The sequence below is a fragment of the Zalophus californianus genome, chromosome 3 (genome assembly GCF_009762305.2).
Source record: "Zalophus californianus isolate mZalCal1 chromosome 3, mZalCal1.pri.v2, whole genome shotgun sequence".
Classification (NCBI taxonomy): Eukaryota; Metazoa; Chordata; class Mammalia; order Carnivora; family Otariidae; genus Zalophus; species Zalophus californianus.
The window spans coordinates 160,466,399-160,478,913 of NC_045597.1; the positions used below are offsets into that span (position 1 = coordinate 160,466,399).

A 12,515-nucleotide genomic window follows, 5' to 3' on the forward strand; every position below is an offset into this window, starting at 1 on the left:
TTGCTCCCAAAACCTTCATGTCTGGCTCCTTCAAATTATTCATGTTCCAGCAAAAATGTTACATTATCAGCCCTCTTTCATCACCTTATAAATAGCAATGCCCACCTCACCTCTGCAACTCCTTATTCCCTTTGCCTGTGTCAATTTATTCATAGCACTTCTTACTATCTCAGTTTATATATGTATGTATGGTCTATGTGTATATGTATTGTCTATCTTCCCTCAACTAAAATATATACTCTACAAGGGTGGGAATTTTATCTGTCTTGTTGACCAGTGAATCTTAGTGCCTCAAACTTCGCCTGGCACATAGTAGACACTTAATAAATATTTATGTTTAATTATAAATGAATAATATTCTTCCAATCTTTCTTTCGTGTGTGTATATGTATATATGGATGCAATACTGTTTAGAAACCTGTATATTTTGCTTCTAAAATATGTGCATGAGCTGAGGACAGGATGTATTTGCAAAGCCTGAGGCATCATACAAAACCTGCCATATTGGAAGTGCTGGGTGAATGCTCAGTCCTGTTTCCCACTGGGTACAGTGTACTTTGTGCTTCTCTTTTGCATTCTGAAGCCATCATGCCACCAATGCCTGTCTGACCCCCATCTGTTCTCTGCACGGGGCTGCCGTCACCACAGTAGAAGGCATAGGAAGCACCAAGACCAGGATTCATCCTGTTCAGGTGAGGCTGTGCTTCTTCCTCATAGGGTTTCTGAGCTTCAGAAAGCATGACAAGCCACAGAGGTTAATGCAGTAGAACAGTCTGAACCCTGCTGCTTGGTCACTGCCCGTACATGAAACCGAGCTTGAGCCTGGGAGTGAGTGACACCTGGTGTGGGTGTATTTTATAACTGATTGCTTAGAAATATGCCTTTGGAAGACTAGAAGACTTTTTCTTTTGAAAGAAAACCCTGATGTTGCTGTGTTTGGGTTTTTTTGTTCTAATTGGATGGGACCTATCTGTCTTTCATCTTCCAAACTCAAAAAACAAGAGCTATATGCATTGAGGGTTATAATTTTTTTTTTTTACAAAGTGGAAAATAACCTGATTTTAAAGCTGGATGAAGATCTCAGCTCCCAAAAAGATGTGTTAAATAGAGGACTTGTTCAGAAGACAGATAATAGGAGTTTTCATAAATCTGGAGGCTTTTCTCCTTAAGGCAATACCTTGTTAGAACTTTACCTCAAATGAAAGGGCATCTCAGACTCCTGGCTCTTTAAATTATTTATATGTTGCCCATAAAAATGCTGTTGCTACTTGTTTTTATCTAGGTTAATGAAGGTCACTTATGAGGAGAGGATAGAAGAGAAAAAAGATAGAGGCAACATAGAGAATACCCAAACTTCGCATTCCCTGGACTTGAAGGAATGTCGGGGACTGTTCATGTCCCGTGAAACCTCATTACCTAGAGGGAATGAATTCTGCCTGGACGCTCTTGTGGCATATGACTGTTCCCAGCTGTGACACATACTTTCATTTAGTGGCTGCTGCTGAGCTCCTGGTGTTGCAATGTGGCCAGCAGACAGCTTCCAAAATGGGGTTGCACCTTTGAGGTTAGACTCCAAAGAGAAAATGCTGGGAAGGAAAATGTTTGGTAGAGAAAGAGGCAATGTTTCCTTCTTGACTGTTTTCTGGATTAATGGTTGCACTTTGTAAACAAACTTCTATGTGCTGAAGTGATAGGGCCAACGTGGGCAGCTAGGCTTGGTTTGGTTTGGTTTTTTCAACATGCACACACTTGGCTTCACTTCTCAGAGGGACCTAAAGGGGGTAAGCTTTATTTCAGTGATTCCCATTCTGGACTACGTACTGAAACCACCGGGGAATCCAAAAAATATATGTGTGTGCTCTTGGTGTGGGCTGCTTCTTGGGCTTTGGAAATTTTAAGGTTCCCCTGATGATTCCAAAGGCTGAGAACCTTTAATGAAAGGTGAGGACCAGTAATCACAGCCACCCAGTCTGAGAAAAGGAGACACCTAGATGAGAAGGATTTTCCAGGGCCTCTTCTCCAATTTTATTGTACAAACAAGTTGCGTGGGGATATTGTCAAAGTGCAGGTTCTGATTTGGTGGGTCTGGGATAGGACCCAAGATTCTGCATTTCTAAACTTGCTGTGCTTCCAGGAGAGGATCGCCAAGTGTCACGGCACGCAGTGTGGCTTCTGCACCCCTGGGATGGTGATGTCCATCTACACATTGCTGAGGAACCATCCAGAGCCCTCTCTGGAGCAGTTAACTGAGGCCCTTGGTGGTAGGTTATATGTATGTGTGCTTTTGTTTTTAAATAATGGTGACAGTAAGAGGTGATGTTAGACCCTCACTGTGTGCCACATGCTGTAGTAATGCTGTATAAAGGTTGTCTCATTTACTCTTTACTATACCTGTGTAACATAGGCATTGTTACTATACCCATGTTGTAGATGGAGGAACTGAGGTTTAGAGAGAATAACTTAAAAGTTGTACCAGCAATAAGTGGAAGAGTTACTTTGTTCAAATTAGGATTCAGACAAGATCCACACATTGCACTTGGCTGATATATTCCTTTGTGTCTCTTAATTTATAAAAGTCTCCTCCCTGCCTGGGTGGCTCAGTCCATCTTCCCTGTCCCCCAGCTCGTGCTCTCTCTGACGGTCTCGCTCTTTCTCGCAAATAAATAAATAAAATCTTTTTTTAAAGAAAAATCTCCTTCCTTTTTTATTGTTTGCTTATTTTTTTAAGATTTTATTTATTTATTTGAGAGAGAGAGAGCACAAGCAGGGGGAGCAGCAGAGGGAGAAGGAGAAGCAGGCTCCCTGCTGAGCAGGGAGCCCAATGCAGGGCTTGATCCCAGGACCCTGGGATCATGACCTGAGCCTGAAGGCAGATGCTTAACTGACTGAGCCACCCAGGAGCCCCTACTTGCTTATTTTTACAAACATTACAAAGCCAGCTTATTCACTTACTCTTGGAAAAGGTCCAGTTTTCTCCACATGTCTCTCTCTCCCATCACTCTCTCCTATGGAGTGAGTGCTCTCAGAATCATATTAGCTATCAGAGGACTCATCATGAATTCAACATGAGATCAAAGAGATTGAGATCTTCTGGTGATACTCATTTCAAATAACCATCTTTCTCCAGTCTAGAGTGATTTTATCAAGTTCAGAAGCTCAGTGTGTGTGTGTGTGGATGGAGGAGGTCTTCATTAATAAGATTCTAAACAATTTTTTAAAATAATTTCACCAAATCCTGGTGAAACTCTCCATGGCTCTGTCTGTCTGTCTCCTGCCTCCCAAGGACCCTATTTCCCTGCCAGAGAACATGAGGTTAAAGCTCATGTGTCTAAGCTCTTCCACACACATGGAAGACCAGAGCAAATGGGAAAATAAAGGAGAGATGCAGCACATAAACTGTCTCTTGCCTGCTTTCCTTTAGATCCTGTTATGCATTTGATCTCATAGCTGTTTATAATGGGAACAAGGGGTTTTCAAATTTGCGGGGAATTTGTAAAGAGTGAGGATTCCTGGGATTAAACCCCAGATAGCTTGCTTCAGTGGCTTTGTTTTTTCAATAAGACCCCAGATTTGGAGGGAGGGGAGTGAATGTGGGCTATGGACCACTGGGAGAGAAACGCTGCCCTAATGATTTATTGTAAATAAATTGTGTGCCCAGTTGTTTCCAAAGTTAAATAATTGCCTTTGCTTCTATAAAATGTCTTTGGTCTATCAACTGAAACTTAGTTTTTGAATGTGCCTGTAGACCAAGTTTTTAGCTTGAAATCATTGTGTTCTTTGAGCACCTATCATAAGCAGAAGATGTAAAACTGCTTAGAGAGAGAAAACACAAATAACTGAGTTGTTCAGCTCTACTTCAGGACTCTCAACCTAATATCCCAAGTTGCTGATGAAAAAAATCAGACTTTTTAGATTATGTAGACTGAAATGTCAAACAGGGCTTTCTTCTTGGATGGAGTCCTTACTTCCATCATGCATTTGGCAGACTGTGCCTCTTTCTACGTTACTTGAGTAATACAGTTGAGTTTTTCTCCTTCAGGTAACCTATGCCGTTGCACTGGATATAGGCCCATAATTGATGCATGCAAGACTTTCTGTAAAGTAAGTAGAAAGGAATACATTTTTTAAAGATTTTATTTATTTATCTATTTATTTGAGAGAGAGAGATTGAATGCGGCAGTGGGGAGGGACAGAGGGAGAGGCAGAGAGAATCTTAAGCAGACTCTGCACTGAGTGTGGAGCCCTGTGCGGGGCTTAGTCCCACAACCCTGAGATCACGACCTGAGCCAAAATCAAGAGGTGGATCCTTAACCAGCTGAGCCACCCAGGCGTCCGGAAAGGAACACGTTATTGAGTGTATTTTTTTCTAGTGAAACAAAACGGTAGGGAGTACCAGATGTGATTAAGGGAACAACCATTGTTACGAATACAAGGCCCCTTCTTATCTCAGGCTCTGTGATTGCTGTTTGTTATTTGGTCTTGGGCAGGTGCTTACTCTCATCTCAACATTGAGCTTGCCCTGATAGTCACATAATGAGCACATAAGCACTTTGATATTGGCTGTGGGACATTGTTTCGAGGGTTTTTTCCTGATCTGTTTGGGTCAGGTGCCCTGCCCCCTGCAGCCCTTTGTGCATGCCCCTGTCACAGCAGTGGTTACACCATGGTTTCACTCCCATTTGCTGTCCCATCTCTCCATCAGACAGTGGGCTGCTTGACAGTGGAGGCTGTGCTTCTCCAGGGCTGGTCACCACGCACCGATTGAGTAGCCACTCAGTCACTGTGTGTTGCATGAATAAATGAACAAACAACCTGGGAATGAGGGACAGAAGATTGCCCTTTGGACATTAAATTATGAAATCAATATGTCATAAATAAGAACTGAGTGGTAGTCATAGTAATTGTGAATATATATCATTAGTAATATATTAAATATTATTAATATTGTTAATATTTATAGCTGAGTGCCAGACTTTGTTATAAGATTTTTACATATTTTAACTTGTTGAATAATCACAACTATTCAAATTTTCTCATGAGCTTAGATTTTTTTATTAGAAGTTAGTATGGATATGTTTATATACACTTGGTTCTTTTTCATAACACTTAGCAATATTGATTATACATTATGTTTCAACTGGTAGTCACCTGTTTTATTTAATAGTTAGTAGAGGGGACTTTGCTTCCTGCCTGGAATTTGCATTTCATCTCCAGCTTCAGCAACTCACCTCAGAAGACCAGTCCTTCCTGGGCTGGACCAGCTGCTTTTCCACCTAGGTGAGGACCAGTACCAGGCTAGACTCAATAGAGGAGTGACATCAGCAAGATGGTGAAATGGGAGTTTTCTACTCTCTTCTTCCCAAAGAACACCAATTTTGACAATCACTCCTGTGTAAGAGTGACTTATGGAAGTCGAGGAGTCCAGTGGAGAAATCTCATTATACCAGTGGAACAACAAGAACAATAAATCCAAGATTGTAAGCATTGAAGAGAGTGAAAGGAACAGTTTCACTTTATGTGCATCATCCTTCCCCCAAGGTGGCACAGTTCAGTGCCAAGTCAGACCTTCTTGGCTCATGATTTATCCCATGGGGGAATGTGAGAGTATGTGAGTGGGTATCTGGCTTCCCCAGCTGTGTGGACACTGCTAGAGAGGCCCACTTCTTTCTCACCCCATCCAGAATACTGAGGAGTGCTGGGGGCAGGAAAAAGTGGGAGAAGAGCAGCCAGGGCTCTGAGAGGGCATCAAGAGAACATGGATCCTACTAACCATGAGCAACAAGAAAACACGGGAAGATAATTCAGCAAGATCAGGAAAACAATATATGAGCTAAATGAGAAGTTTAACAGAGAGATAGAAATAATAAAAAAGAGGCAAACAGAAATTCTGGAACTGAAGAATACAATAAATGGAATTAGGAACAAGACAAGGATGCCCACTCTCACCACTTCTGTTCAACATAGTACCAGAAGTCCTAGCCAAACAATTAGGCAAAAAAAAGAAATAAAAGGCTCCAAATTGGGGAAAAAGAAGTAAAATTGTGCACATGACATGATTTTATGTATAGAAAACCCTGAAGACTCCACCAAAAAAATTGTAAAACTAATCAATGAATTCAGTGAGGTTGCAAGATATAAAATCAACATACAAAACTCAGTTGTGTTGCTGTATACTAACAAGCTATCAGAAAGATTAAGAAAACAAATCCTATTTATAATAGCATTGAAAACAATAAAATACTTAGGAATAAACTTAACCAAGGAAGTGGAAGATCTATACACTGAAAACTATAAGACATTGTTGAAAGAAATTGAGGAAGACAGAAATAAATGGAAAGATATCCCATGATCATGGATTGGAAGAAATAATATTATTAAAATGTCCATACTACCAAAACAACCTACAGATTCAATGCAATCCCTAACAAAATTCCATTAGCATTTTTCACATAAATAGAAAAAAAATCCTAAAATTTGCATGTAACCAAAAAAGACCCTAAACAGGTAATACAATTTTGAGAAAAAACAAACTGGATATATCACACATCCTGATTTCAAACTGTTTCACAAAGCTATAACAATTGAAACAATATGGCACCGGCATAAAACAGACCCACAGACCAATGGAACAGAATTGAAAGCCCAGATATAAACTCATGCATATATGGTCAACTGATGTTGACAGGAGTCCAAGAACACAATCGGGAAAGGATAGTCTCTTCAATAAACGGCTTGGGGAAACCTGAATGAATTGTACCCCTACTTTACACCACTCACAAATGAACTCAAAATGTATTAAAGACTTAAATGTAAGACCTGAAACCATAAAACTCCTAGAATAAAACATAGGGGAAAAATTCCTTGACATTGGTCTTGGCAATGATTTTTTGGATATGAAACCAAAAGCACAGGCAACAAAAGGAAAAATAAACAAGTGGTATTATCTCAAACTAAAAATCTTCTGCACAATGAAGGAAACAATAAAATGAAAAGGTGACCTACAAAATGGGAGAAGATATTTGCAAACCATTAAACATAGGGAGTTAACATCCAATTATATAAGGAACTAATGTATCTCAATAGCAAAAAAAAAAGTAATTTGATTAAAAATGGGCAAAGGATCTGAATAGACTTTTTTTAAAAAAGGCATACAGATGGTCAACAGGTACTTGAAGAGTACCCGACAACACTAGTCATCAGGGAATTGCAAATCAAAACCACAGTGAGATACCTCACACCTGTTAGGATGGCTGTTATCAAAATGTCAAAAGTTAAATGTTGGCAAGGATATGAAGAAAAGGGTATCCTTGTATACTGTTCATGGGAATGTAAATTGGTGCAACCACTATGGAAAACAGTATGGAATTTCCTCAAAAAATTAAACATAGAACCTCCATAGGATCCAGCAATCCCACTTCTGGGTATATATCTGAAGGAAATGAGATTAGTACCTCTAAGAGATATCTGAACTCCCATATTCATTGCAACATTATTCACTATGTGGAAATAACCTAAGTTATTCAATAGGTTATAACTTATATATAACTTATAACCTAAGTTATACCATCAACAGATGAATGTACACACACACACACACACACACACACACACACACACACACACAGAGGAATATTATTCAGCCATGAAAAAGTAGGAAATCCTGCCATTTGCAACAGGATGGGTGAATCTGGAGGACATTATGCTAAGTGAAATTAGCCAGATAGAGGAAGACAAATACTGTATGATCTCACTTATACGCAGAAGGTAAAAAAGAAAAAAAGTTGGACTCATAGAAACAGAGTGTAATGGTGGTTGCCAGGGGCAGGGACTGGGAGAATGAGAGATGCTGGTTAAAGGGCACAGGACTTTGGTTGTAAGATGAATAAGCTCTGGGTATCTAATTTACAGCACGGTGACTATAGTTAATAACATTGTGTTGTGTACTTGAAATTTGCTGAGAGAGTAGACCTTAATTGTTCTCACAACACACACACACAAGGATGGTAACTATGTGAGATGATGGATGTGTTCCTTAACCTGATTGTGGTAATCATTTAACAAAGTATGCATATATAAAACAATCACATTGTGGGGCGCCTGGGTGGCTCAGTCGTTAAGCGTCTGCCTTCGGCTCAGGTCATGATCCCAGGGTCCTGGGATCGAGTCCTACATCGGGCTCCCTGCTCGGCAGGAAGCCTGCTTCTCCCTCTCCCACTCCCCCTGCTTGTGTTCCTGCTCTCGCTATCTCTCTTTCTCGGTCAAATAAATAAATACAATGTTTAAAAAAAACCAATCATATTGTGCACTTTTTTTTTAAAGATTGTATTTATTTGTCAGAGAGAGAGAGAGCACGAGCAGGGGGAGCGGCAGGCAGAGGGAGAAGCAGGCTTCCCACTGAGCAGGGAGCCCGATGTGGGGCTCAATCCCAGGACTCTGGGATCATGACCTGAGCTGAAGGCAGATGCTTAACTGACTGAGCCACCCAGGAGTCCCCATATTGTGTGCTTTAAATATATAATTTTATTTGTCAGCTATACCTCAAGAAAGCTGAAAAAATACTTAGTAGAATCAGCAACAAATTCTCAATTATTTGTTTTTTCACCCACTAGACTTCTGGCTGCTGTCAAAGTAAAGAAAATGGGGTTTGCTATCTGGATCAGGGAATAAATGAATTACCAGAACTTGAAGAAGTAAATAAGGTCAGTGAAATGTAAATTTTTTATAAGGCTTTCTCAGGACATGAACAGAACCAACTTACTTTCAGGAAGAATAAATGGCTGCCTAACTTGACTCATTTGATGGATTTCAACATGTACCCCCCCATTCTCAATCTTCATCCCCCCCAAAAAAAAATCTGTCTTAACAACTTTATTCTTCATTCCAGATATTATTCTGGTCAAGTACAACTATCCATAGGAGAGAAAACACATTGATCCCTTAATGTCTCTTAGTTTTGTTTTGTTTTGTTTTTTTAAAAAAAAGCTTTTCAAGTCTTTTTTCAAGAGCTAGAAGCAAAGTGAAGACGTTAGGGAAATGGAAGAACTGGCAGAGGGAGAAGTGATAGGTGGCAATTTGGGGAAACACTCTTGTTCTCAGCTGCTGGTGCCTCCTCTGTTTTCCCAGACTGCAAAGAAAATGTTTGCTCAGGAAGTTGAGCTTTGGAGGACCATTGGCATCTGCACTGAGTTGCTAGTAACCAGGTCTGTGTTAGAGCCCTTGACTTAGAACCCAGAGAGTGTGGCTGGCCAGTTGGCTTTTTTTCTGTCTGCTGTATGTCTTTCTTCTTCTGACCTCATTCCACAAAGATTTTAAAGTAGTTAGAGTTGTCTGATGATAATAACTCCTGTTACTTTCTTTTTTTTTTTTTTTTTTTTAAAGACAAGTACAAAACTCTTCTCAGAAGAGGAGTTTCTGCCATTGGATCCAACTCAAGAATTGATATTTCCTCCAGAGCTAATGGTAAGGCAAAGTTGAGCTCATTATAGAGGAATTCGTGGTGAGATGTTTAGGAAGGGTATTGTTTATGGATCCTTTCAGAAGGTGATTGATTGGCAAATGCCATCTGCCATTCTTAACCCAAGGTCTAAATAGTATGGGACTAAGGCAGAGATGAGTGAATGAGGGTAGAGCCATCATGAGGGGATAGTTGACTGTTAAAGCAAGAAATTGTATCTATAAGAAAATGTCATCACAACATTTATAAATGTAGATATGTTTTCTACTTCCAGCTTTCTTGAAGTTTATTCTTCCATAGAATGGTTTGACAAAAGTAAGCATATTAAGATATTTTTAAATATTGAAATAAATTCCTTTGAGATATAAAAGCAGCAAAGGTAGATATAGGAGAACAGTCTCCAGAAGGAATAAAATATTTTTATATGTTTAATCTGAACTCTGAGTCCTTAGTAAAGTTTTACTTTTAGGTCACTTTTATTTTATTTTTTAAAAAGATCTCCATTTCCTTTCTCTGTTTCCTATCAAAATGGGGCAGAAACAGGTGAAAATGCTGTCATGAGATGATCTTGAATCCCTCTTGCTGTTTTAACAGATAATGGCTGAGAAACAACCACAAAGGACCAGGATTTTTAGTGGTGATAGAATGACATGGATTTCTCCAACGACCCTGACGGCACTTCTAGAAGCTAAATTCAACTATCCTCAGGCCCCTCTTGTCATGGGGAACACCTCTGTAGGTACGTAGAACCCCAGGGACCTCTTATGAGGGAACTGAGGAAAGGGACTTTGGAGGAAAGAACCTCATATATACATGTTCTCAGGAAAAACAGTCTGAAAAAGCACTTTTAATTGTTTAGACTTGACTTCCTCGGGGTTGCTCAAGAGACTTTCACAACTTCCATGACATAAGTAAATTCCTCTTGCCCAGAATCAGAGCAGTGCATAGAGTTGCGCCCAGGAGATCTGCTTCATAACAACTCAGAAGTAGCAGTTCCAGTGACAGCTGTCTTTTCTTTCCATGTGGCGATTGATCTTGGGCTCATATTTGAAGTTACTCTTTGTTTCCTTTTTCGGTGGTATCTTGATAGATATGAAATGGTTTTCTTACACTGCAGTTACTGGGTCTCTCTATTATGTCTGTTGTGAACTCAGTTTGACTGCCTACTTCTTTGAGGAATCTCCCAGTGTCCTCCCAAAGAGAATTTTGAGTATGCCACAAGTCCTCTCATACTAGTCAGCCAAGACTTCAGGCTGACGAGTTCAAAGTATCCTCCGAGTTCAGTGGAAGTCCATCTGGCTTGTCTCTGGGTGATTTGGCAATGAGCAGACCAATGGAAAGATCTGTAATTTTTATGTATTTAAAGATAATCACTTTTTTTGAGAGAGAGAGAGAGAGAGACTGTGTGAGCAGGGGAGGAGGGGCAGAGGGAGAGAGAGAATCTTAAGCAGGCTCCACGCCCAGCACGGAGTCCCACCCTGGGCTCAATCTCACAACCCTGAGATCGTGACCTGAACCAAAGCCAAGAGTCAGACACTTAACTGATTGAGCCACCCAGGCACCCAAAGATAATTGCTTTTAATCACAACTTCAAAAATTTTTTTTCTAATCCTTAGGGCCTGATATGAAATTTAAGGGTGTCTTTCACCCAGTTATAATTTCTCCTGATGGAATTGAAGAACTGAATTTTGCAAACTGTTCACATAATGGTGAGTTCTTATGGTCCCTGTTTTCTTAGTTCACATTCATTAATCAATTTATGTCCTTTGTCCAGCAGACAAGCAGAAAAAGAATTATTCCTAATTATAATATACAGAGATTCTCTCCTTATAAAAATGATAACATTCTGGAGGAGACCCAGGGAAGAATTCTCTATAGTTACATGAAATACTAATTGTCTGAATAGTCTGCTGAAAAACGTTCTATGTCTGCCTTATCAGAGAAATGTAGCAACTGTTCAATGAAGGGTATTGTGCTAAGTCCTGGATAGATGATAAAGATAAATAGAACACAGTCTTTGCTCTCCAGAAGCACAGTAGTTAAGAGAGCAGGTTTATGTATTGAGCAGTTTACAGACTGGCTCATCTCTTCCCACAAAGGAAATTGATTTAATGACAATGATGAGAAGTAATATAAATGTGGGTTTGGAGTCTTGCTCTGGAGTCTAATTCTTGACTATTTCGCATATTAGCTGTGAGAACTTAGTTGAGTTCTGAATCTCAGTTTCTTCATCAGTGAAATGGGGCTATTCTCTCAAAGATTTCTTAAGCTTCAAGGAGATTCTGTGAAGCATTCAGCATAGTAAAAACATTTAGCCTACATCACCTTCATCACTACCACCACCTCTGCCTTCATCGCCAGCATCACCAGCATCACCTCCATTAACACTACCACCAGCACCACCTCCATCATCACCTCCATCACCTCTACACCTTCATCACCAACTCCATCACAACCACCACCACCATCACTTCCACCTCCATCACCACCACCATCATCACCAGCCCCATCACCTCCATCACCATCTCCATCACCTCCATCACCACCACCACCATCACCTCCATAATCTCCACCACTGCCTCCATCACCACCACCACCACTACCATCAATAAGCAGAGCAGCAAGTATCCAGGAAAAAGATCCCATGTCTGTAACTTTGGTCTAATGACATTAACAGGTCAGCAGTGATCACACTGCATTAATTATAAATGATTTCACTTCAGAGCTGACCTTAGGTGCTGGCCTCAGCCTGACTCAGGTGAAGTACATCTTGGGTGAAGTAATCCAGAACCTCCCAGAGGAGAAGACACAGATGTACCGAGCTCTCTTGAAGCATTTGGGAACTCTGGCTGGATCTCAGATCAGGAACATGGCTGTATGTGTTTGATGATGGTAAACTCTGGCATACATGTCTTACGTGACTCTCTCTGACAAATCATGACATTCTTTGTTCTTTTAGAACAGACAAAAAATAATTCTCCAAAACCTTGCTTAATCCTTACTTTATCAATTGTGTTTTTATAATTATATAAAAGGTATTGAAAATAACTCATTATTTTAA

At 40.1% G+C, this 12,515-nt stretch overlaps 1 protein-coding gene across 4 annotated transcripts in view; it reads left to right on the plus strand.

The window, feature by feature from the left end:
- AOX1 (aldehyde oxidase 1) overlaps window positions 1-12,515 on the plus strand; it is a 79,181-nt gene that overhangs the window by 12,539 nt on the left and 54,127 nt on the right. For 3 of the 4 annotated variants that reach the window (XM_027589612.2, XM_027589610.2, XM_027589611.2), the window contains exons 4-11: window positions 584-692; window positions 2,135-2,261; window positions 4,040-4,101; window positions 8,610-8,699; window positions 9,379-9,459; window positions 10,049-10,193; window positions 11,071-11,163; window positions 12,178-12,329. In XM_027589612.2, the coding sequence (XP_027445413.1) occupies window positions 584-692; window positions 2,135-2,261; window positions 4,040-4,101; window positions 8,610-8,699; window positions 9,379-9,459; window positions 10,049-10,193; window positions 11,071-11,163; window positions 12,178-12,329 (859 nt within the window). Of the gene's footprint in view, window positions 1-583; window positions 693-1,282; window positions 1,565-2,134; window positions 2,262-4,039; window positions 4,102-8,609; window positions 8,700-9,378; window positions 9,460-10,048; window positions 10,194-11,070; window positions 11,164-12,177; window positions 12,330-12,515 lie in introns of those variants that run through there. The other variant, XM_027589613.2, reaches the window with a different exon arrangement.